Below are 24,631 nucleotides of genomic sequence, written 5' to 3' on the forward strand. Positions count from 1 at the left end.
GTTTTCTGGATCTGAGCCCTAAACAAATTCATGCTTTGAAGTCTGGTGTCATTCAAAGGATTAAGTCTGTGAATCCAGTGAACCACAGATTGTATAAACCAGCACAAGATTCAAAGCTCAGAAGACACAAAGAAAAATGCTTACACAGGTGACGAAGATACAAGAGCAAGTCCTACAATGCAACAGTAGAAGGAATAAACGCATATGCTGGCAGTAACTGAGGCCTCACTGCACCTACTATATTACAGTGACATCTGCAGGAGGGAGGGGCTATAAAGAAGGGAAAGGTTGGCCCGACACGGCCTGAGTTCTGATGCCTACAAAAACAAGGTTCTAGGGGCAAGAGGGAAAAAGTTCACAGAAATTTAAAAAAAAAAAAAAGTTAAACAAATGTCTTTTATGATGAGGAGTATCTACACTAGAAGTCCATAAAAGGATTCTAAATCAAGAATAACCTATTCTTGATTAGGCTGGAATGAGTGAATAAAACAAGGAAAACCGACATTTCCAAATCTGCTCTCAACATTTTTCTGTGTCTGTGATTTCCTTTCTTGTAACAGGCTAGGATACAAATACCAGAAATCTGGTTTGCATACCGGCACACAACTACCAGGTTTATGGGGGAGAATAATAATCACACAAATAGTCTGTTTTCCCAAGCTCAAAACTTGGGTCTTAGGAACTCTGTGCTCACAGCTCCCTAGGCTGCCATCACAAGCTGACTAGAATTTACACAAGAGAAAACCTATCTGAAACGCTTGGTTAGACCTACTTTATTCATATAATTGCAATAAAATACTTACTTAGCCCTGGACAAAAGCAGTCAAAGGGACAAAACTGTACTCAAAATAGTAAAAACAGAACTAGCACAGGATACAGCAATTTCACTTTAGGGTATATATCTAAAGAGCATAAGAATGCTAACTCGAAAAGACATGCACCCCCATTTTCACTGTGGCATTATTTAGAATAGCCAAGATACAGAAACTTAAGGGCCCACTAATCATGGCAAACAGATGGGGAAACAGTGGAAACAGTGGCTGACTTTATTTTTCTGGGCTCCAAAATCACTGCAGATGGTGACTGCAGCCATGAAATTAAAAGACGTTTACTCCTTGGAAGGAAAGTTATGACCAACCTAGACAGCATATTAAAAAGCAGAGACATTACTGTGCCAACAAAGGTCCGTCTAGTCAAGGCTATGGTTTTTCCAGTGGTCATATATGGATGTGAGAGTTGAACTGTGAAGAAAGCTGAGCACCAAAGAATTGATGCTTTTGAACTGTGGTGTTGGAGAAGACTCTTGAGAGTCCCTTGGACTGCAAGGAGATCCAGCCAGTCCATCCTAAAGGAGATCAGTCCTGGGTGTTCATTGGAAGGACTGATGTCGAAGCTGAAACTCCAATACTTTGGCCACCTGATGCGAAGAGCTGACTCATTGGAAAAGACCCTGATGCTGGGAAAGATTGAGGGCAGGAGGAGAAAGGGACAACAGAGGATGAGATGGCTGGATGGCATCACCGACTCGATGGACATGGGTTTGGGTGGACTCTGGGAGTTGGTGATGGACAGGGAGGCCTAGCGTGCTGCAGTTCATGGGGTCACAAAGAGTCAGGCATGACTGAGCGACTGAACTGAACTGAACTGAATGAAAAGAAAGAAAGAAAATACGATACACACACACACAAATATTATTCAGCTATAAAAAAGAATGAAATATTGTTATCTGCAAAAACATGGATGAACCTTGAGGGCATTATACTAAGTGAAATGAGTCAGATAAAAACAAATACTGTACGACTGCATTTATATGTGGAATCTGAAAACAAACAGCAAGCTCACAGAGAACACTGGCGGCTGCCAGAGCTGGAGGCAGGGGGTGGGAAAAATGAGTGAAGAGAGTCAAAAGGGACAAACGTCCACTTACGAAATAAATAAGTCACAGAGACAGAATGTACAGCGCAGTGACTATTGTTAATCTTAACTAACTAAAGTTAATCTACCTTACCGTAGATGTGAAAGTTGCTAAGAGGGTAGGTCTTAAAAGTCCTCATTGGTAACCACGTAAGGTGACAGATGTTAACCAGATTCAGTGTGGTGATATATACAAGCATGGAACCAGGGTTGCACACCTAAAACTAATATAATGACATATGTGAAATATACCTCAGTTGAAAAAAAAAAAAAAGGAAAAATCTGTCAAGGGGTTAAGCAGAGCTGTCTGAATCACTACTAGAGGAAAGGAGAAAAAGGGAAACTAAGCTCACCAGAGGAACAAGTGGAAACCACCAAACTTTCTATAGTAGTTGCCAAAACAGGAAGTTTACTTTGACAGATAACCACAGGAAGACAGGTTGAAAAAAGAAAACTTAGATAGCAAAATATAAAATAAAATAGAATCCTTCCTATTTTCCACTGTCACAGAGATAAGTAAAATTTCTTTGTTTCAGGTAGTTATTATAAAACTCTAAACAAATATTTATGAACAAAAGATGTTTTACAGTTGTCAGACATTAGTCAACTATCAAATAATAAAGGGTGATTTTAAAACTTCTGTAAAGTAACTGCACAAATACACGAAAGTGCCACAAATAGCCCTGTGATTACTATCTTTAACAGACTAGTCTAGGTAAAAGTCACTTGCAACCAGGGTATCTCAAAAATAATCTTTAAAACAAGAGGGTATATCCAACATTGTAGTGGGAGTTGTAGCCAGAGCAATGAGGCCAAGATAAAAATAAAAGGCATCCAAATGTGAAAAGACATAAAACTATGCAGAGAAATGACCCTACATGTGCAAAATCCTAAAGAAGCCACAAAAACTATCCAAGCTAATAAACAGATTCAACAAAGTTGCAGGATACAAGATCTACAGGGACTGTAAATATTCATAACCTTGGATCTGGCATTGGGTTGTTAGGACACAACATGTGGAAATTAAGTGACATATTTCTGGTTAACCAATGTATCAAAGAATAAATCAAACAGTATCTCAATCCAAAGAAAACAGAAATACAACACATCAAAACTTACGGGGTACAAAAGCACTTCTAAGAGGGCGGTTTACAGCCAAAAAAAAAAAAGATCTCAAATAAATAACCCAACTTTATGGCTAGCTGCTTAATGGGCACAGGGCTTCCCCGTGGGGTGATGAAAATGAACTGCTGCTAAGTCACTCTAGTCGTGTCTGACTCTGTGTGACCCCACAGACGGCAGCTCACCAGGCTCCCCCGTCCCTGGGATTCTCCAGGCAAGAACACTGGAGTGGGTGCCATCAGATGGAAGTAATGGCTGCACAGCACTGTGATAGTGCTAAATGCCACTTTAAAATGGTTACCTTTTATGTTACGTGAATTAAACCTCAATTAAAAATGCAAAAAGGGGGGTTGGGACATAGTTTAACGATCTAAAATATTTTAAACAAATTTATTTTCTGTTCAGAAAACACCACTAAAATAAAGCAGTTCATCACAGCATGTTTTTAAAATAGAGTTACTCTCCCAAATACTTCTTAAGAATAATATGAACAGTATGCCCTATTTCTTACCAGAAGACTCTTTTCCATTCTGTTTTTCATAGAGGGTGCCCACAGACATCAGGAAAACAATAACCAGGAATACTGGAATTCTCCATGCGCCAGCCAAGGATGCTGCAAATATTAAGAATCAACATGTTTAGTGAAATAAAAACCTAGCACTTGCCTTTAAAAAACTCAGTTTAGTAGACTGACAGAACAATTTGGCAAAATATGTGAACAACAAAACAGTTTCACAGGGGAAAAAAAATTTTTTAAAGGCTACCAGACAGCGGAAACCTCAATTCAGGGCTCCTCTCAGGAAATCCAGCCCTGCTCTAAAGAATGAGTCTACCTTTAATGGGCATGATTCCTGAGGAATCAAGTCCATTCTAAAGCACATTCAGGGTTTAAGACCATCAAGCCCCACATCTAACCCCAGAATGACCTGCATCAGGCACAGAACCTTAAGTCATGGTGTCTGACTTGCACTCCTGAAAATAGCTGGCTGTGAATTCTACCTCTCAAGAAAGAGTGAAATGGCCCACAGGAGCACGGAGAAAAGCTTTAATGTAACCTAACAAGGGCCAAGGATCAAAAGCCATTTGCATTTCCCTGAGCTGGTCTAGAGCCTTAGGAACATACCTGCCAATCTCCCTCCTCTACCTTCTCCAAACTCAAAATGAATCCCAACAGATATTAGGGGATCTTGTTGAGAAATTCCTTTAGCATTCCAAGTCAGCAAGCTAGAAAGTTATGCTTTGTTCCTTATCAGATTCGGAGGGAAGACATACTTCCAATCAACTCTCGTTTTTTTCCTAATGAGAAGCAGCTCTAAAAACTACTTCTAACAGGCTATCTACTACTCCAGGTTACTGAATTTTGTTTTTAAATTAGAACTTGATGTTTCCATATACTAAGACTTAAAGATAAATCAGTCCCTGAAAAATCACTCTACAACATCGTAGCAGCCTCTCAGACAACAGTGAAGAGTCTCAAGTAACAGGGAACTCATTATTTTTAAGAGCTCTGACACTGATCATCCTTTATGTTAAACAGAGTCGTGTCTCTCTGAAGTTACTCCTTGCTCTGACACTTGCCCCAAATGGTTAGAGATCTGTTTAAACCACTGTTTCATAGAATCCTTCAAATACGTGAAATAGGCTTCCATATTTGATATCTTTCCATCTCCACCTCTCCCCTCCCTTGTAGCCCCACTGCTTTGCTCTTATGGAGAGTAAACATCTTTGGTTCCCTTAATAGTTCCTCTCACATGATTTTGAGCACCTCTTATCGTTTTTGACTGCTTATCTATATCTTCCTTAAGTAAGACACTCAGAAACAGCCAGGATAGTCCAAGTGTGTTCTACTTTTTAAGATATATCAATATTCATTCTTAAAAGAACTTTTTGAAAATGGACATTCCATATAATTAAAAGATATCTTAAAGTACAACATTTTCATTCAAGATTAATGACTGTTTAAGCCAGAACATTTTCAAACGACTAAAGAATTTTAAATGCAACACGTAAAACTTCAAAAAATTCGCCTTCATTCACATGGTTAGCCAGTGCTGACCTTAAGCTAGAGTTTCTTAGGGAAAAAAAACAAAAACAGACCCACCTAAATGAAAAAGCAATATAATCCAGACAGGAATTGACATTGCTCTCAAGTAGCGTTCAGTGCTTGCATTCCACTTGAATGAAACAGCCAGCACATAGCCAACTACCAAGGTCCAGATCTTAAATAAATGAAATACAGACACAGCTGTAAAATATATACATGTGAAATAAGCATACAATTATACAGAACTTGCAAGCCTCTCTCATCTAGCATGAGAGCTGTGGGAACACCATGGATGATGGCTGGTGGTGCTAACAGAAGAGGGCATAGTTTCTCTTCCTCTTCCTTGATTAATCAAGTTTTGAAATAAACAGGTTTGTTTAATGTTATTATTAAAATCCCATGCAGTGATATTAAATATCTTTAACAAAAAATACATAAATACAGTTTCATTTAAGTTCAAAAGCTACAGCATCCTTAAAGATACTTAAGATACTCAATCTTTAATTAAGAGCTTCACCGTGTGGAATTCTTAAAAGTTTTCTCTACAGATTAATGTTTACGAAAGAAAAGAGGAAACAAGTGGGAATTCCCTTGACAGTCCAGTGGTTAGACCCACACAATGGCCAAAAAGAGAGAAAGAAAGGAAGCTTTCCAAAAAGAAGAAGGTTAAAAGATTCAGTTACAACCTATGAAAATATGCTTGTTACCATAAAAAGAACTTTTTGAAAGCTAAAAAGAAGGCAGGCAGCTGAAGTGTGACCCTGCTGAAATAACCTAGGTAACAGACGGTTAAAACTAGTCCAGAGTTACACACAGCTGAGGAAGTATAGCTGAAAAAAGTATTACCGGAGAAAGAAACAGGAAGATGTGAGAACAGAAGAACAGGTGAACCAGAGTCCCTCCTCAGTTTTTCCCCACCCTAAAACTAAATGACTCGAAGTACTCACAAACCATCAATGTAGCTGACATAGAAACTCAAATAACCTCACACTTTAATAGAACACACACAAAAGACGGAAAGAATACATAAGCTAGAACAAATGCGAGCATCAACATTTTATTAAAACAACTTGAACCTTGAAAAAAATATAGACAAATTAAAACAAAACGAAACGAAAGGACTTTAAGCTGTAACCCAGAGAATGAAGAAAAAAGAACTGATATGGTTACTACAAAAGACAGAAAAAAACTACCTCCTACTTTATTTTGATCAACTCTCAAAATACTCTTCAGGTCTAAAATATGTTTATAGCTTCAGACTTGAGAATTATGTTTTGGGACCTTATTAAATAATAATAAATTCTGAAAAAGGGTTAAATGTAAAAAAATCTCATCACCGTCTAATTTAGGACCTTGAAAAATTAATAACCTAAAGTTTCAATAACTGGGACATGGTTAACTCTGAACGATTCATTCAATAAAATGTTATGCAACAATTAAAGCAGGCTTTTTTAAATAAAGACTACATAACTTAAGATATTAAGGAAAAAGCAAAATACAATAAACACATATGACAGGATTATATCTATTTCATGGTGGGGGGAAGGAAATGTACTAATAAGTTGTATTTAGGTGATAAGATTTTGTTTTTCCTTTTTCGGTAATTTCCCAGTTGTCTTTAATAAGCACTAATTCTTTTATAATGAAAAGGACACTAAAATATTCTTCTTCAAGCAACTAGTAAGATGAAATACTAAAGAGATCTAAAGTCCCAGATGTATGAGCACATGGGAAGTGAGCCTACAGTTCAATTCAGTTCAGTTCAGTTGCTCAGTCGTGTCCGACTCTTTGTGACCCCATGAATCGCAGCACGCCAGGCCCCCCTGTCCATCACCAACTCCCGGAGTTCACTCAGACTCAACGTCCATCGAGTCAGTGATGCCATCCAGCCATCTCATCCTCTGTCGTCCCCTTCTCCTCCTGCCCCCAATCCCTCCCAGCATCAGAGTCTTTTCCAATGAGTCAACTCTTCACATGAGGTGACCAAAGTACTGGAGTTTCAGCTTTAGCATCACTCCTTCCAAAGAACACCCAGGGCTGATCTCCTTTAGAATGGACTGGTTGGATCTCCTTGCAGTCCAAGGGACTCTCAGGAGTCTTCTCAGCTGCCTCAGAAAAGTTCAAGCTTATAGGACCACACAGATTTAACCCTGGGAATTCAGAAAATTTTGAGATAGGCTGGTAGAGCTCAGAACAAAATCTGTGTGTAACAATACACTTATATAGCACTTACCATGGGCTAGGCCTTGCTCTATATTAACACATTATATACATGAACTCACTTAACCCTTATAACCCCAGGAAATAAGTACAGCTATCATTCTCATTTTAGAGATGAAAGAAATTGAGACTTCAAAGAAGTGACATGCCCAAGGTAACACACCTAAAAAGTGAGTCAAGATTAGAACCTGAGGATTTGGGTCCAGAATCTACTTTCTTAACGTTAAGGAGAAAAAAGGGTAGTGCCAGAAAAATAAAGAGGAAAAGCTGCTCCACTATTCACAAGGGAAAATAAAAACAGTTGATTTTGATGATTACAAATTTTTGAAATTTTCTTTAAAAATGATCCTCGGCAAACGGATAGTCTTGAGAGGTATGTGACACAAACGTAATCAGCCCTGTTAATTAAATGCGCAGTCAGTAATTTAGACGAAAGACTAGAAGGCGTATTAGCTGAACTTGCAGATTACACAAAGTTGGGAATAGTGAATATAAATGATTCAAAACGATATTCTGAAACTAGAACAATGGGCTAACCAAGTAAGATTAAATTTAGTAGAGAGGAATGCAAAGTTTTGCTTTTAGGTTCAAAACTCAGCTATGCAAATACAGAATGGGAAGAGAATAGCTCGTCAGAAGTAGAACTGGTGTGAATGCTTATTAGTTAAAGTACATTAGGGAAAGTGTTTCAGTGACTTGCACTATCAAACCACCTGGGCAATAAAATTCAGAGTGCAAAAAGAAATGGAAATTACAATTCAGGAGATACAGATACAGGTGCAGGGTGTGGGGGCGAGGGGGAATTGTTCAGCTTAGGAAAGAGAAGGAAATAACAAGATTCAACAGTTATCTTCAAATAGCTGGGGAAATGTCATCTCAGAGAGGCAACAGACAATTTTCTGTAGTTCTGAGAGCAGAAATCACAGGTGGAAATTAGGAAGCCACATATTTCAGCTTAATATGATGAATTTTTCGAATAAACGGATTGAGAGCAGGAGGAGAAGGGGGCAACAGAGATTGAGATGATCAGATGGCATCATCAACTCCACGGACATGAGTTTGAGCAAGCTCCAGGAGATAGTGAAGGACAGGGAAGCCTGGCGCTGCAGTCCATGGGGCTGCACAGAGTTGGACACGACTGAGTGACTGAACAACAACAAATCTAAAAAGGAAGTAAGTGACTATCACTAAAAGTTTAAGCAAAAGCTGATGGGGAAGACCAAGTAGGATAATGTGCCCTCAGTGAGAAGGTGAACCAGAGGATATGCTTTCAGATTTTAAGCCTATGATACTTTTCAACCCGTCTCTAACAAGTTTTTGTTTCTTAGCTGTATTCATACGGAATTAGTATCACTTGCACAGCAAGGAAAAAATGAGAGATCGCATACTTCAAATTTTTTAAAGGAAACTCATGGAGTCAGACACGACTGAAGTGACTTAATACGGACACATGCATGGTCAAATCATAGCCCTAATCAGATCATTGTTTCAGATACTTCATTCTCCTTTAAAACCACTTTATTCTAATTCGAAAACTCTGTTCTCTTCATGATGTGGCAACTTAGAGTCAAGAATATTTCATAATCAAAGTCTTTACGTGAGAAAGAACCTAAGCACTGAAAACTTTCCTCCTTACTGTTGCCAGGCAAGCAAAACACACCTAGAAGTGGGATGGGGCAGGCCTGGCCGGCTGGCTAACGTACAATCCCAAAGAGCCTTGCTGGCAGCACTACAAAACTCTTAGGATCTGTAAAACTGAATATCCAAGAACCCTGCAAGCGTGCCAAGCCACATCAGTCATGTTCAATTCTGTGCAACCCCACGGACTGTAGCCCACCAGGCTCCTCTGTCCATTCTAGTATTCTCCAGGCAAGAGTACTGGAATGGGTTGCCATGTCCTCCTCCAGGGGATCTTCCCAACCCAGGGATCAAACCCGTGTCTCTTATGTCTCCTGCATTGGCAGGCGGGTTCTTGACTACTAGCCTAGGAATTCCCTGAGCAGGTTCTTTAAGCTCTCTAAAATGAGGATGATAATTAGACATCATTCAAGATAAGCCAACGCTTCACACAACTAGGGCTGGGCAGCCCAGAGATGGATCCTGGTTTGTTCAAAGTCACAAAGCAAGCTACTGACAGAGTTCAGTTTAGAATTCACACTCCTATCTTTCAGCCACTGTTCTTTCCACCTGATACTTCTTTATAAAGTAAAATGGAAACAATGCAATCAGAGGCCATGGAGAAAACAAATCCATTACTACTGCAAAAACTGTAAATGTCTTCAAACGTTCTAACAATTCTGAACTAAAGGAGAGAGGAACACCCAAAACACTCCCAGCAAAGAAAAATGGTGGAGCAGGAAGGCTAGCTTTTTAGATTTATTTTGACAGTGCTACACCAAGCGAAGATGACCAGGATCCTAAGGACTGAGTTATACCTGAGTCTGGTGCAACAGATAATTTTTTTTTCCCCCAGTGTTTAGAAATCACTAAGTCAATACAATATTTGAAACTGTTTTTTTTACAATTGCCCATATTATAAATGATCAGTATTTCACTTGCAGGTAGGATGGAGTACTAGGAGAAGAAAAGAGCTAGGAGACTGAACGAACCCCAAAGTAAGGGGAAGAGAAACTGAATGGGAAGGATAATGTGGTAACAAATGAAAACACAGGTACTGAAGACACTACAGAGGAAAACGGGATAGGACTTGGAAATAAATGAACAGGTACAAAGATAAAAGAGAGATGACTAAGATTTATAGGTGACAGGAATTCAGGGGTGTCTGGGGGAACATGTGTGGGTAGTCCAACCCTGATATTCTTCTATTTTTTCCCCTAATAACTAAAATCAATTTGTACAAAAAAAAAAATTAAACTAAAAAATGTTCCTCCACAACATCCTGGAGAAAATTAAAATCTTTAGTGAAGGTCTTGATGACAAAGGGCCTTCAACTGCTGATAGGTCTGTTGAGTAAGTACCATTTACTGAACGAACAGATCTATCTCAAAATCTTCCCACCTATGAAATCCATTCCTCTAACTTCACATGACTATCGTGAGAATGAAATAACACACATGAAAGTGCCTACCAGTGAGTGGCAGATGCTCAAAAGCTGGATCTTAAATGCACGCACTGTCGGCTCTCCAAAATGTAGATTTGCTTAAATTTACTTTTCTCTCTACCTCGCCCATCCATACCTCTCCCATCCATATTTCTCAGCAGCAGCAGCTCAAATTTTCAAGCTGTCTAGAAAGCATCAAGACTTTTTTTTTTAAATCACATGCAGCCCTGGTTGGGCTCACAAAACCAAACCATTGTGAACCATGAGATAGAAAAGTCCGAGAGAGGGCAAGCTGCCCGGTCACATGACTGACTTTCACTTCATGTCAGGCCTTACTCAGCACTTGGGACAGAGAGCTGAGGACTCCCTGTCTCTGCTTCCCAGGTACACTTTTAACTTTTAGCTCACCCCCATCTAACCACCTGCTCCTAAGGACTGCTTCAAGAAACAACCGCAAGTTTCTCTCCAACTCAGATCAACCTCCAGGCTCTACTCCCTCAATTTAGGGCCCCCACCACTTCTTACTCTCTTTTAACTAACTCATTCTGTGCCTTTTATAATGGGATTTTTATCCCTTCCTCCCATCACTTTAGCTAATCAGCTAAAATAATTAATTGTCTTTACCTTCCTTCCCCTCTTCTAATCTAGCTAATCTTGGTCCTTACTCCTCTGCTAATCCACAACCCATACAAATATTATGTAAATAAAATATAAGGAAGGGGTTTATCTTCAGTAAAAAGATATTCATAGCTATATACATTAAGCTGCGGGCACTTTTTCACAATTATTCGATTCCTCATCTCTTTCCACCATCTGTGAGTGACTGGCTCAAATGTCCCAGTTTCCATTAGTCATACCAAATGTACCCAGGTATTCAATTCTAACTTCACTATGAAAATACAGCGTTCATATATGTTAGGCCTTTCTTTCCTAATTTCTTACAGTTTGGTGGAAACACTACTTGATCTTGCCTACAGTAATTTACAATATACTGCAGTATCAATAGTTAAAAATGTTAGCAGGATCTATAAGTATGTCTGAATTTGACAAGATTGAATTTCCTGAGGATAGGAATCAAGTTACAGTAATCTTTATATTTCTTAACAGCATATAGTATTCTGCCTTTTATGCAAGGGGCATTCAATCAACTTAACTGAACTTAAAACAACAAGGTAAAGGAGAAGTAATGTCTAACTGCTGCTCCATGAATGTGAACCTTGGATTTGTTCAAAGTCTGAGTGCCTCTGGGACGATCACAGTCTCGGGACCTCAGAAACCTCTCCTGGAGAGTGGCAGGCAAGAAGACAATAAAGAGCAAAGTAACACTAGGATCACTCTCACCTGACAATCTACCCAGGAAGTGAAAGAGGGTGCTTCCACACCTCTCCTTCCTATCACAATTGAAATAATATAAGTTTCTTGGAGGCCAATGGATTTTGTCTGATCACGACGCAGTTGCACACACAGGCAGCGTCCCAAAATTATGGATGAGGTGCTCCCCAATACCTTGCTGGCCAATAACTGGTGGGTCTGTCATCTCTATGAGAATACGCTCACATACGAGAACATTCCTTGAACACAGAGCCTGTACCTTAATCCTTTTAAATCCCTCACAAAGTCCAGTACCTAATAACATAGTCAACTTTTTAACTTTAATTGAGAAGTTGCATTGATAGAGCTAGAGAAGACAGTTCTGGTATCAGTCACCGACTCTACCAATAACTTCAGGCAAGTTATAACCTTGCTTGACCGATAAAGGGAATTATTTTGCAACTTGAAATCAAGGTGCACTTAACAGGGACAAAAGTGAATAAGTTTATTTTTAGATGGTACTGCTTCTTAATGAAGTAGCAGTCTTATGCATTAAATATCCACTTATTTTTTGTCACCCCCAGTGAAATATCCTAAAGGAAATCAACCCTGAATATTCACTGGAAGGACTGATGCTGAAGCTGAAGCTCCAATACTTTGGCCACCTGCTGTGAAAAGCCAGTTCACTGGAAAAGAACCTGATGCTCGGAAAGACTGAAGGCAGGAGGAGAAGGAGGAGACAGAGGATGAGATGGCTTGGCAGCATCACTGACTCAATGGACACGAGTTTGAGCAAACTCAAGGAGACAGTGAAAGACAGGGAAGCCTGGAGTCCTTCAGTCCGTGGCGTCACAGAGTCTGACACGACTTAGCAACTGAACAACAAAGTGAAATGTTTGGATCATTAACTGATCTACAATCTGGCCTGATTTAGGAAACGTGTCACCAGATTATCCTTGAAATCCCTTCCAACTCTAAAGCTCCCTGATTATCTAAGAATAACCTCAGGAGGATGGAGGAATCACAAATATGCCTTTCCTTCACTCAGTCTGCTTAAGAAATCCAGGTGGGAGGAGATGTAACGTCGCAGAGCAATCCCTGCACAAGGCATAAGGAGTTCCCAAAAAGAGAATGAGGCAAGAAACAGGCCCACGGGGCTCAGCACCTAGGTGCCTGGCGCAAAGAATACCGAAATCACCTGAACTGAGGCAGCTCTGAACTATTAAGAAAGATTTGCTCCAGGACTTGAGAAACTTGCATCAACCAGTCCCCTCTTAGTCCTAACAAGACTGGTAAGAAGCCACCTCTCCTGTCTGTAGGATGACAGATTGGACTAGGACCTCTAAGGTCTCTTCCAGAATAGTCCCACGTGAGCAGAACTGAAGATGCTGAGCACTCCCTCTCCAAGACCAGGAATAAATTCCTGTCCACTTGCCGACGCGCTGAAAGCCCTCCCTGCAAAACGGAAGAGGGCTTCCCTACAGGGCACGGGTCCCCCTAATGGGGAGACTGTTTCGAACCACACCCGTCTTCTCTTTGGAAGGAAGGGCGCCAATTTCCTCGGGTGCACGGGAAGGAAGGCGGAGACGGACACTGTCTGCGCGCTCAGGTCTGGACGTATGGCCGTCCTTGCACCGGGCCGAGGGGCAGCAGGATTGCACCCCAGCGAGCTGGGGGTGTGGTGGTCACTGCGTGCCGGGCAGAACGGCCGAGGGCCCGGGCCGGGGCTCACTCACCCACAGGCTGTTGAAGTAGTCCAGCCCGCGGCAGATGAGCGCGCCCGCGTGCGCCAGCAGCACCTGCACGCCGAGGTAGCTGCCCAGGCTGTAGAGGCCGTAGAGGAGCGGGCCGCCGGCGCCCAGCAGCAGCAGCAGGCGGCGGCGGCGCAGCGCCTGCTCGCCCAGGGCCTCCACGCCGTAGTCCGCGAAGCAGATCGGCAGCAGCAGCGCGGCCAGCACGATGGGCGTGTGCGCGCGGTGCAGGCGCTGCAGCCAGTGGCGCCCCAGGCGCGTCAGCGAGCTCTTGAAGGGGTGCAGGAAGGTGCCGCACAGCACGGCCCAGAGCAGCGGGCGCAGGAAGGCCTCCAGGATGAAGTAGACGAGCACGGCGGCGCCGCAGCACAGGCACACGAACAGCACCGCCCCGGTGTTGTAGAAGGCCTGCTTGATGGGCTTGTCGAAGCGCAGCGCCAGCGCCGCTGTCCGCGGGGTCTCCCCGCAGCCGCCGCCGCCGCTGGCTGCCCCGACCGCACGCTGAGTCCGCGGCGCCCGGCTCGGGGAGCCCTGCGGACTGAGCGCCTCCTCAGGGCCGCCATCGTCGGCCATGGTGCCTTTGCCGCTGCCGCCGCCGCCGCCGCCAAGAGACGGCACTGGGAGGCCGGGAGAGAGGCAGGGCGGGCGACACGCGGCATTGTGGGAGCTGTAGTTCCTAACTGACCACTGAAAGCTTACACAACCTTTGAGGAACTCCAGCTCCCAGAGAGTATAGCGAGCGTTCCTTCGCCCTCGGGCTCCCGTGGTTCATTGGTCCCTGCAGAATTCAGGTAACAGGTTTCTGGGGTCTGAGTGATAGAAGGGGCAAAAAACAAACTTTCCTCTCCCCACCAACACACAATATAAGAGCAATGTATGCTAGCTCAGTTCAAGTGTTCTATTAGTCACAAACGGGGGAGGGGAGGAATGTCAGATAATAGCCTTTACACAAAACACCCTGTATCATAAAACAAAACAAAACCCTCCCTTCGCTCGCTGGTTAATGTCAACGTTTAGGGTGGCAGAATCCCCAGAGTCACTATCTTCACAGATTGAAAACCCAAGCTGCACATTAGAATCCGTGGGGGAATACTTTAAAAAGACCAATTACCATATTCAGTTTTATTGATTTATTTAATAAAGTGTTGGCTCTGTTGTGTTTGGCAGGATTTTAAATAGCGATTACCATATGGCAGACCCTGTTATAAAAGTCTCATTCCTATTAATTCATCTGATCCTTAGAACAACCCTACAAAGAAGATGGTGTTATTATCCCCACTTCTCAATGAGGAAAACTGAGGCTCAGAGAAGTTTAAGTACCTTGCCAAGGTACACTAGTACCTCAGAGGCAGGATTCAAACTAAGAGTCTGACTCCTAAGTCGATTCTTACCTACTAGGTTAATAAATTGGTCTGACAAGGGAGCCTTTAGCACAGGGGTCCTCAACCCCCAGGCTGCGGACTGCTACCCATCAGGGACCTGTTAGGAAATCCGTGGCTCAGCAGGAGATGAGCATGGGGGAGCAAGAGATGCTTCATCTGCAGCTCCCCACTCCTTGCATTACAGCCTGAACCAGCCTCACCCCCAGTGGAAAAACTGTTTCACGAAACCAGTGCCTGGTGCCGAAAAGGTTGGGGACCACTGCAAGTTTAGCATATATTGTTTAAAGCTCTTCAGAAAACTCTCATGTGCAGCTATTGTTGACAACCATGTACGTGAGTCTGAGTGAACTCCGGGAGATGGTGATGGACAGGGAGGCCTGAGGTGCTGCAGTTCATGGGGTCGCAAAGAGTCGGACACGACTGAGCGACTGAACTGAACTGATGTAGGTGTCAATGCTGGAGCAGTCTAAACTCCTGAAGGAACCCTAAGTCAGAGTCTCAAACTGCCACTGTTCCATTTTTGAGACCTGAGGTCAGGTCAGTTGAGCCCCCAACTCTAATTTCCCCTTTCGCATGGGAGTGATAATAGAAATTCTTGTGTCAAAAGAGAAAAAGGAAGCTCTGAGACAATGCATGGTGCCTCTGTTTTCTTGTTGGAAAGGTCCTGGTACCCAAGCCTAGTACTTGAAAAACACCTCCAATGGCATTTTATTTAGAAGAAGGAGAAAGAGAGGGGAAGACGGGAAAGAAGAGAAGGAAGGGGAAGAAGAGGAGGATGAGGAAGGGGAGGAAGAGAAGTAAGAGGAAGGAAAAGAAAGGAGGGAGGGAAGGAGGAAGGTTTCACTGAGTACTCAATATGAGAGTACTTTGGGACTCTGCAAGTTACCCCTCTTCTGTTTTCAAACAATTTTCAAGTAGAAGAAAAAGTGATTCCTTTCCATCCTGTTTTGGGTTTCAGGTCACAGTCCTTGTTTTTCAAGTTGGACGTTGACTCTGTAAATAATTTGCTTCAGTTGTCCTAAACCATCCTTTTTCCTCTTTACTTTGTTCAGGGCTGCTGGGGTAAAGAATCCGCCTGCCAGTGCAGGAGATGCAGGGTATGGGCCATTCATAGTACAGAGCATAAGCTCAGGGTTTGCTGAGCAAGTGAATGGATGATTCGCTATCCTTTCAAAAAAGTTGTTTGTGCTTCCTGTGAGAAATGGTACTGAAACACTGGGAATGTGTCTCCTACGTAGTCCTATGATTAAGAGCAGAGAAAAATTAAAATACTGGGATGTAGGGCCTACAATATAAATTTGAGTACACACAGTCTACTTAAATCTCTAACTCACAGAGTGTATGCTTTTAGGCACATCCTCCAAAATGTGAGGCTACTTGATGTGAAGCGAAAGTCACTAAGTGGTGTCCAACTCTTTGCAACCCTGTGCACTGTAGCCTGCCAGGCTCCTTTGCTCATGGAATTCTCCAGGCAAGAATACTGGAGTGGGTAGCCTATCACTTCTCCAGGGGATCTTCCCAACCCAGGGATCGAACCCAGGTCTCCCGCCTTGCAGGCAGATTCTTTACTACCAGGGAAGCCTGAGGCTACTTGGGTTTTCTTTTTTAATGCCATGTAGCAACTCACCTCAGGGAAGAACAGCCTCTGTGGGCATCCAGGTACAGTGAGTACGGAAGAGTGGATCAAGTTGACCCTGAGATCACACTGCCTTTGGCCTGCTTGTTGCATGAACTGATGAATTTCCTAACCATTTAAGCCAGTTTGGGTTCAGTTTTAACATTTCTTGCAACAGAAAGCTTTCGGCTGATAAAATGATAACACCTCCATCATTGGCTGCCGTGAGGATAAAATGGGAGAGCGTGTCTAAAGCAGAGGCACAGGGCCTGGGACATGGTGAAAATCTAATAGTGGTTCCCAGGGTGACTCCTCATTTTGTCCTGGAGACGCCAAGAGGCATCTCTTAAGCCACAGTCAACCACAGACTCCCAGGGCATCAAGATAAAAGCCCCAGAGATAAAACAAACACGGAAGAGGATTCCCCAGGGCATCACGTCTGTCTTAGAATGTTTACTGAGTTGTAATGAGCACCTCCTTTCAACAAAAATCTTGTGCTTACAGTGCAGTGTCTACATTACACATAAAAGAGGTGTGTACAGTGCAGGAGGAGAAGCCATGTGAAAAGGGAATCAGACAGACATGCATTTAGATTCCAAATATGAGTTACCACTCTTTTTATAAAACCCATAGCAGACATCGCTAATAAATCACTGAACTCTTTCTCACCAAGCCTAGATACAGCCTCAAAACCCTTCTTAGCAGAACATACTAGGGAACCACTACCAACTCCACAAAGTAAGCACACAAGAGGAAACATATTTGCCTTTTCTATATTAAACTAGCCATCCAGAGACTTCCCTATTAGCCCAGTGGCTAAGACTCCACCCTCCCAACATAGGGGCTCCTGGGTTCAGTCCCTGGTCAGGGAACTAGATCCAGAGTGCTACAGCTAAGACCAAGTGCAGCCAAATAAATAATTACAAAACCTAACCATCTAGTGTCTGATACTAGATACAATTGGCAGACTAAAAATGTAAATAAATAGTTAAGAAGAAAAGAGTTTGGGAAGTATGAACATGAGAAATTACTAAAGGTTGTTTTTTGTTGGTTTTTTTTTTAAATCTCAGTGCCTGAAGAAAGAATGATGCAACCAAGTCTGATACCAACGGGCCCTGCCTGACCACTCCTGCTTATCTCTTCTATTCCTGCGCTGAGCCATGTGCCCTCACTTAAAGCACAAGTCCTGCCAGTTCACTGAGTGGAGTCTAGCCTTTCTTGTGTCCGGGCTCCTGTTCATCCAGGCGAGGTTCCTGTTCTTCTGGTTTGTACCATCCAACTGTAGCTGACCTTCCAAGCCATGTCAACAAAGACAAGTTTACCAGTTCACTAAAAAGGTCAATGAAGAAACTACCAAATTGGTTCAACCAACCCAGGTGAGACCCAGCTATCCAGCAACAGACCAGATGAGTAAAAGAAACCTGGGAAGTTCTTTGGGGGGAAAACATACACACACACAATCCCCCTTTACAAAAAATCTGCAACCAAAATTGCTCCCCCTTTCTCTTCCAGGGTAGGAGGAAGTTTGGTAGAGGGGATTGACATCTACAAGATGAATTTTGTGATTAACAGTCATTACGAAGAGCCAGAACTGCCTGTCTAAAAAATGGCTGGCCCTAAGTGTCCTTTGCTGGTAGGTCCTCATCTTCACGGAAGTGATTTTTTTCTGGAATGTTTTACCTGGAATGATTGAAGTATGAGAGCTAGGGATCAGGTCTTGGAATTCCTAGTCTACCTTGGAATTTTTCCCAACAATATATTCCAATGGCAACCCACTCCAGTGTTCTTGCCTGGAGAATCCCAGGGACGGGGGAGCCTGGTGGGCTGCTGTCTCTGGGGCTGCACAGAGTCGGACACGACCGAAGCAGCTTAGCAGCAGCAGCAACACTGAGGCTACCCAGAGTATAAACAACCAGCCTTCTGCTGCAAATCAGGGCAAGACTGATCTACCAGGAGATGGCGGATGCATTTCAAATTGACCAGACTAATCCCTCTTTTATTTACAAGTAAACTATCTTTAGTTGAGAATCAAGTCCTGCTGGGGGTTTGTACACCCTTGGCGCCACACTGATGTCACCACAGCCTCCCGCTGGTCCCTCTTTTCTGCCCTCTTGCTCCACTCCAATCAGTTCTCTACCCTGTAGCCAGCGTGATCATTTTAAAATACAATCTGATCCTTTCAAATCCTCCTTACCATGTGGGAAGGTTCCAAGCTCTTTACTATAACGTCAAAGGTCCTCTGTGATGTAGCCATACTCACCCTGCCTCACCTCTCCCCACTCCCTGCTTCATCCTTTATCCTCCAGCACTTGGGTGGCCCCTAAGATATCCAGGAGCTAATCCCTAGAACCTGTGAAGTATGTTACCTTACTTACACTTTGCAGATATGATGAGGTTAAGGACTTTGAGATGGGGAGATTATCCTGGATAATACGGATGGGGTCTAAATGTAATCACAGGTATCTCTAGCAGAGGGAGGGAAGGAGATTAGACTACAGAAGAGGAGAAGCAACCTGACCTCTCCGACCACAGAGGCAGACACTGGAGTCATGAGGCAGTGGGCCAAAGAATAGCCACAGCTACCAGAAGCTGCAAGAGCTGAGGAAGGGCTCTCTCCCCTGGAGTTCCCCGGAGAAACCAGCCCTGCCAACCTCTTGATTTTAGCTGCATACAATTCCGTTCAGACCTCTGGCTTCCAGAACTTCAAGGGAATACATTTCTGTTGTTGGAAGCCACTAAATTTATGGTAACTTGTCACAGCAGCAATCAGAAATGAATACCAACCCTGTCAAATGACAGTGGTTCCCAACTCATCCTGCTGGCCTTTCTCCTGGGTTGCTCTCCCCTTTCTTGAAGATGCCTCTCCACATCCTTTGCCTGCCTTACTCCTATTCCTTCTTTAAGGTTCAACCTCAGGGACTTCTCTGGTGGTCCAGTGGCTAAGACCCTGCGTTCCCAATGCAGGGGGCTCAGGTGTGATCCCTGACCAGGAATCATGATCCCTGACCATGTGGAATTAGATTCCACATGCTGCAACTAAGAATTTGTGTGATGCAACTAAGAATTTGTGTGATGCAACTAAAAGATCCTGCATGAGCAACTAAGACCCTGTGCAGCCAAATAAGTAAATAAATACTAAAAAAGAGAGATTCCGCCTCAGTACTACACCTGCTTTCCTGGTTACCCCAGGCTGGGTGAGGATCCCTACTCCACCCGAGCATTTCCTTGCCAAACGGTATGATCGCGATGTTAATGTATTTGACTCCCAGAATAGGCTGTGAGCCTCCTAGAGGCAGAAAGCAAGAGCAGGTCTTCCTCTTGTCCTCCATGTGTAGTTTCTCACATACAGACTGGCACATAAGGGTCCTCAATAAACATTCATTGAATGAATGAATCAACAGGTGGTTAAAGCTGCTTGACCTCCTGGAAGCAAGTGACTTTCATGTCCACTCCACTTCAGCAGTCTCTTTTTACAGCCCATCCTCTGGCCCTTGCACCTGGGACTGAGCCCTAAGACACTTACAAGTCAAACAGCATCAGCCAGGGTCAGGTCTGATAGCTGAGCTACCCACTGAGAATACGGCAAAATAAATACCAGAGGATACCAAAATAAATACCACTAGGATACCAAAAAATAACCAAATACTTGTTTGAGGAGGTGGTAAGAATTACAGCCTATAATGCAGAATGTGGTAATTCTTTCTTAACATGACATTCCTTGTACTTTTCAACCTAGTCCCAGTTTCTCAATTTGCTCAGCTATTGCATTCTGCAATTTCCACACCACCCTGATGATTCATAAGCCTTTACCACTAAACTAACTGTTGTTAACATACAATTTAGTTACCACTAAGGTCTGTAACTAGAGAAGGCAATGGCAACCCACTCCAGGACTCTTGTCTGGAAAATCCCATGGACAGAGGAGCCTGGTAGGCTGCAGTCCATATGGTCGCTAGGAGTCGGACACGACTGAGCGACTTCACTTTCACTTTTCACTTTCATGCATTGGAGAAGGAAATGGCAACCCACTTCAGTGTTCTTGCCTGGAGAATCCCAGGGAAGGGGGAGCCTGGTGGACTGCCGTCTCTGGGGTCGCACATAGTCGGACACGACTGAAGCGACTTAGCAGTAGCAGTAGCAAGGTCTATAACGAAATTCTTAGAGCTAGTATGCACTGTTAGTCAACTAATACAATTTAAATGGGATTATAGGCCTCCATTTACTATCTGATAAAGGGATTAGGCTGAAGCTTTAAATACAGATTTCTTTTGCAAATTGTTTTTCTGCAAATATTTTTACCTGACTACTGCAACATGATTTTTCCTCTGTCAGGATGACAGGCTCTCATCTTCTCCAAGGTTTATAACTTCACAAAGACTTTACTGATGAAAGGATGTAAAACAAACAAACATAAAATAAAAAATGCATCAGAGTAAATCAGTAAAGAATTACAAACTTTAATTACATCAACTGAAGAATTTCAAACCATGTTGAGAATTTATATTTTAAAGTTTAAATCTAGTTAATATATTCTAACTCTAACATAATCCTCTAAATATAGGAGTATTTGTGATGTCAGATGGGCAGAACAATCACTCAGGAACCATCTAGAAATATTGCTACAATTACTTTACATAAACAGAAATCCATGTCTTTATTAGTAAGGTACCACACATCATAGAGTAAAAATTCACATAGGACAGGCTTATAAATATACATAAATCTCAAAATCAATCACAAGTGAACATTAGGTACACAATTATTATAAAACAAATATAACCCATCAATGTCTATTTAAAGGCATAGTTCTTACAAAATAGTATTTGATAGACAAGTCTCAAAAAAGTATTATTAATACTTCTGGAGCCAGATTGTTCCAGCATATCAGCGCATCTGGGGGAATAAGGCATGTGGAGAAGTTGCATTTGCTCTTCCAGGTGGTCAGGACATTCTATCTGATGAAAAGATAACGGCTTCAGTGATCTGGGTGAATGCCACAACCACCACAGCACCCCATAATCCTACAGAATTGATCACTCTCCAGAAGAATGGAATGGAACAGCTATTTGCCTAATGGCCAATATCCAGGGGAAACGGAAAACATTAATGGAATATCAGCATAGTTGAAGTGAAAATTCCCAAAGAGCTTGATGATTCACTTAAATCTTTAATCATATTTAATATCACATTAATAGCCACTATTTTCATGAAAAAGAATGTATACTTATCTATTAAATATAAAAACAACCAAGTGTAACTAGAAACTAAATAATTGATTAAATGAATAAGGAATCTAACTAAATATAAAACATGGATAGGTTGCATCAACATGCCATTTACTCAGTTCACACTAGTCTTGGTTTCTTAACTAACTGTATAGAAAAGTCAAACTCAACAATGATACTTTATACATTCTTAACAAGTCATAGAATGTTGAATGGAGGAGGCAAAGTTTAATAAAGGACCCAAGAATCCTTTCTACAAACTAAACTACCATAAACTCAAGGGTCGTTTGGCCTATAATACACACAATGTTTTACCTCTTGAGTTTTAAAGTATTTAAGAGATCAGAAACAGAAACAATCCTGACAAAGACTTTCAAATGGTATATATACAGGCATTTACGTATAAACACAGTGCTCACCACATTGCGCAAATGTATATACAAACACGCTGAGAATAAGCAAGCTGTTCGCTAAACGTAACCAATTGTGTTTAGAGAACAGAACAATTCTATACAGTAAAGTATTCCCATCTCAGCATTTGGACTGTTGTGGTGGTTCTCAAACATCTTTCCATTATGATACAGGAGGTGATGCCATAGTCACGTGTGTAAAACACTCCCATCCCATGACTGTAATAGATTTTAGGTAATACTTAAAAACGGTCTAAAGGAAAATACATTAGTCTGAAACATTGTACAGCCGAACCTTGAACACCACCAGTTTGAACTAGTTTGAATAGGTCCACTTAAATATGGATCTTTTTCAGTAGTAAATATGACAGTGCTACACTCAGTGAGGCTGGTTGTATCCTTGGATGTGGGATGACGGATAGGAAGAGCCTCAGACATGGGAACCACATATTTTGGAGGGATTACTCTAAATTATAGGTGGATTTTCCACTGAAGGATAGTATCAGTATCCCTAAGCCTTTCTGATTTTTAAGGGTCAACTGTAATCCCACCATGAAGAGCAATGGCACAGTGAAAGTCATTCACAATTGCCTCAACCTAGAAAGAATAAAACTGCTGTTCACCCAGCTCTGACTTTACTGCTCTCTCTTTCACATCAACTCTGGAAAATACATTAGAATGCAGGTTCTAATGGGAATCCATTATCAAGATAACAATCCATCAATTCTAATTTATTTTACAAATTACTCACTAACATTGATATTTTTACAGTTAACCAGTGACAACTTACATTACTGGCAGTATCCTATGCAATTGATCTTGATACCTGGGTCATTTAGCTGACAGCAAGAGTGAGAAAACTACAGTCCACAGGCCAACCTGCTGCCTATTTTTGTATGGTCTACAAGCTAAAATGGTTCTTACACTAAAAAAATTTTTTTAATCTAAAGAAAAATATGGATGACATGAAAAAGTTATATAAAATTTGAATTTGTGTCAGCGAAGTTTTACCAGAACACTGCCATGCTCATTGGTTTATATATTGTCTGTGACAGAGCTGAACAGCTGAGAGACTTTAAAGCCTAAAATATTTATCATCTGGACCTTTACAGAAAAACTTTGCTGACCCTCAGGCCAGAACTAAGAATGACAACCTCCGTGGTAATAGCTCTTAAGCACAAAATCCTGAATATAGACTGTAAACTTAATTACAGAGACAGTAGTAAAAAAAACTCTGTGGGATGCAATCTATCCCTGAGGTGTCCAATTTCCTTAAGGACAGAAGCCAACTAAGTATAATTAAATATGGCTCCTGCATTTTATCTGAAATCATGTTGGCAAATTCATCTTTGAAACTACAGTGAAGCAAGAAAAGGGCACTAGGGCTCTACGTTGGAAGACCTGGGTTTTAGGTAAGTCACTTTTAAGACAAATGCATTCGAATCTTTTCCAATCTGTGTATTATTTTTAAATAACATAAAACGCACTAAAATGGCAAAATAGAGAATCAAAATGTTTTTAAGAAAAGAAAAAGAAAGTAAAATGTACCCCTTTCACTAAATCTAACTACAAAAAGTCCTCCTATTCATTGTAAATTGCTTAAGGGGGAAAAAAAGCATTGAGTGTGGATAGTGGGTTCCGTTTAATGAAAGTTTTAATGAATGTGCATGTGCCTTTTGAAAGTAAGTGGATTTGGATAAAATGGTGTCTCAAGCCCTTGCCAACACTGGTACAGGCTCAGTCGCTTCAGTCATGTACGAGTCTTTGCGACCCCATGGACTGCCGCCCACCAGGCTCCTCTGTCCATGGGGATTCTCCAGGCAAGAATATTGGAGTGGGTTGCCATGCCCTTCTCCAGGACATCTTCCTTAACCCAGGGACTGAACCTGCCTTTCTCACATCTTCAGCACTGTTTGGCAGGTTCTTTACCACTAGCGCCACCTTGGAAGCCAACCCTGGTAATTCATGCCAAATGCCTAGCCTCAGTTTTTTCATCTGTTAAATTGGACTAATAACAGAATCTACTTCCTCTGGTTGTTGTGAGGATTAAGTGAGTTAATCCATGTAAAGTGCTTAAAACAGCACTAAATAAATTTAGCAAACATTATTATTCTACCTGGGCATTTACAAAAATACACTGGTTGGGTATCTCCCCTGTAACAAGTACAATGTTAGAAAAAGGACTACAGAGATAAAATAGAAGTTGATTCTCCTATCCTAGGTAAGAATTAATAAAATTTGAGTCTACAGAATTTTAACTTTAGTATGTCCATAAACTGATGATTCTCTGAGATGATGGTGAAATTCAGTTTTGCATGCCTGGTCTATAAATTCTCATTTCTGAACTAAGATTATTGTTAAAAATGTCAAACTCTGTTTTACAGGGCAAAACAGCACTGTTACAAAAGATCTTTCTATTTATGTTTCAAAAGACAAAAGCTCAGTGTTTGCTAAGAGAATGACCACAGGTAGAAGAACATAAAAATGTTGGCTAGTCTGGCAATGTATGTGAAATACAAGCTTTGTGAACCAAACTTGCCACAGAAGTAGTTTCATTTATGCATTCATTCAACAAA

At 41.9% G+C, this 24,631-nt stretch overlaps 1 protein-coding gene across 1 annotated transcript in view; it reads right to left on the reverse strand.

Moving 5' to 3' along the window:
* The window catches only part of TMEM245 (transmembrane protein 245), a 75,411-nt gene extending 61,415 nt beyond the window's left edge, over positions 1 to 13,996 (reverse strand). Inside the window, exons 1-3 of the mRNA XM_052645010.1 lie at positions 13,409 to 13,996; positions 5,138 to 5,255; positions 3,548 to 3,649 (exon numbers count right to left, since the gene is read on the reverse strand). Of these exons, the coding sequence (XP_052500970.1) occupies positions 3,548 to 3,649; positions 5,138 to 5,255; positions 13,409 to 13,996 (808 nt within the window). The remainder of the gene's footprint in view (positions 1 to 3,547; positions 3,650 to 5,137; positions 5,256 to 13,408) is intronic.
* Positions 13,997 to 24,631: the final 10,635 nt, after the last annotated feature.

The sequence above is a fragment of the Budorcas taxicolor genome, chromosome 8, assembly GCF_023091745.1.
Source record: "Budorcas taxicolor isolate Tak-1 chromosome 8, Takin1.1, whole genome shotgun sequence".
NCBI lineage: Eukaryota > Metazoa > Chordata > Mammalia > Artiodactyla > Bovidae > Budorcas > Budorcas taxicolor.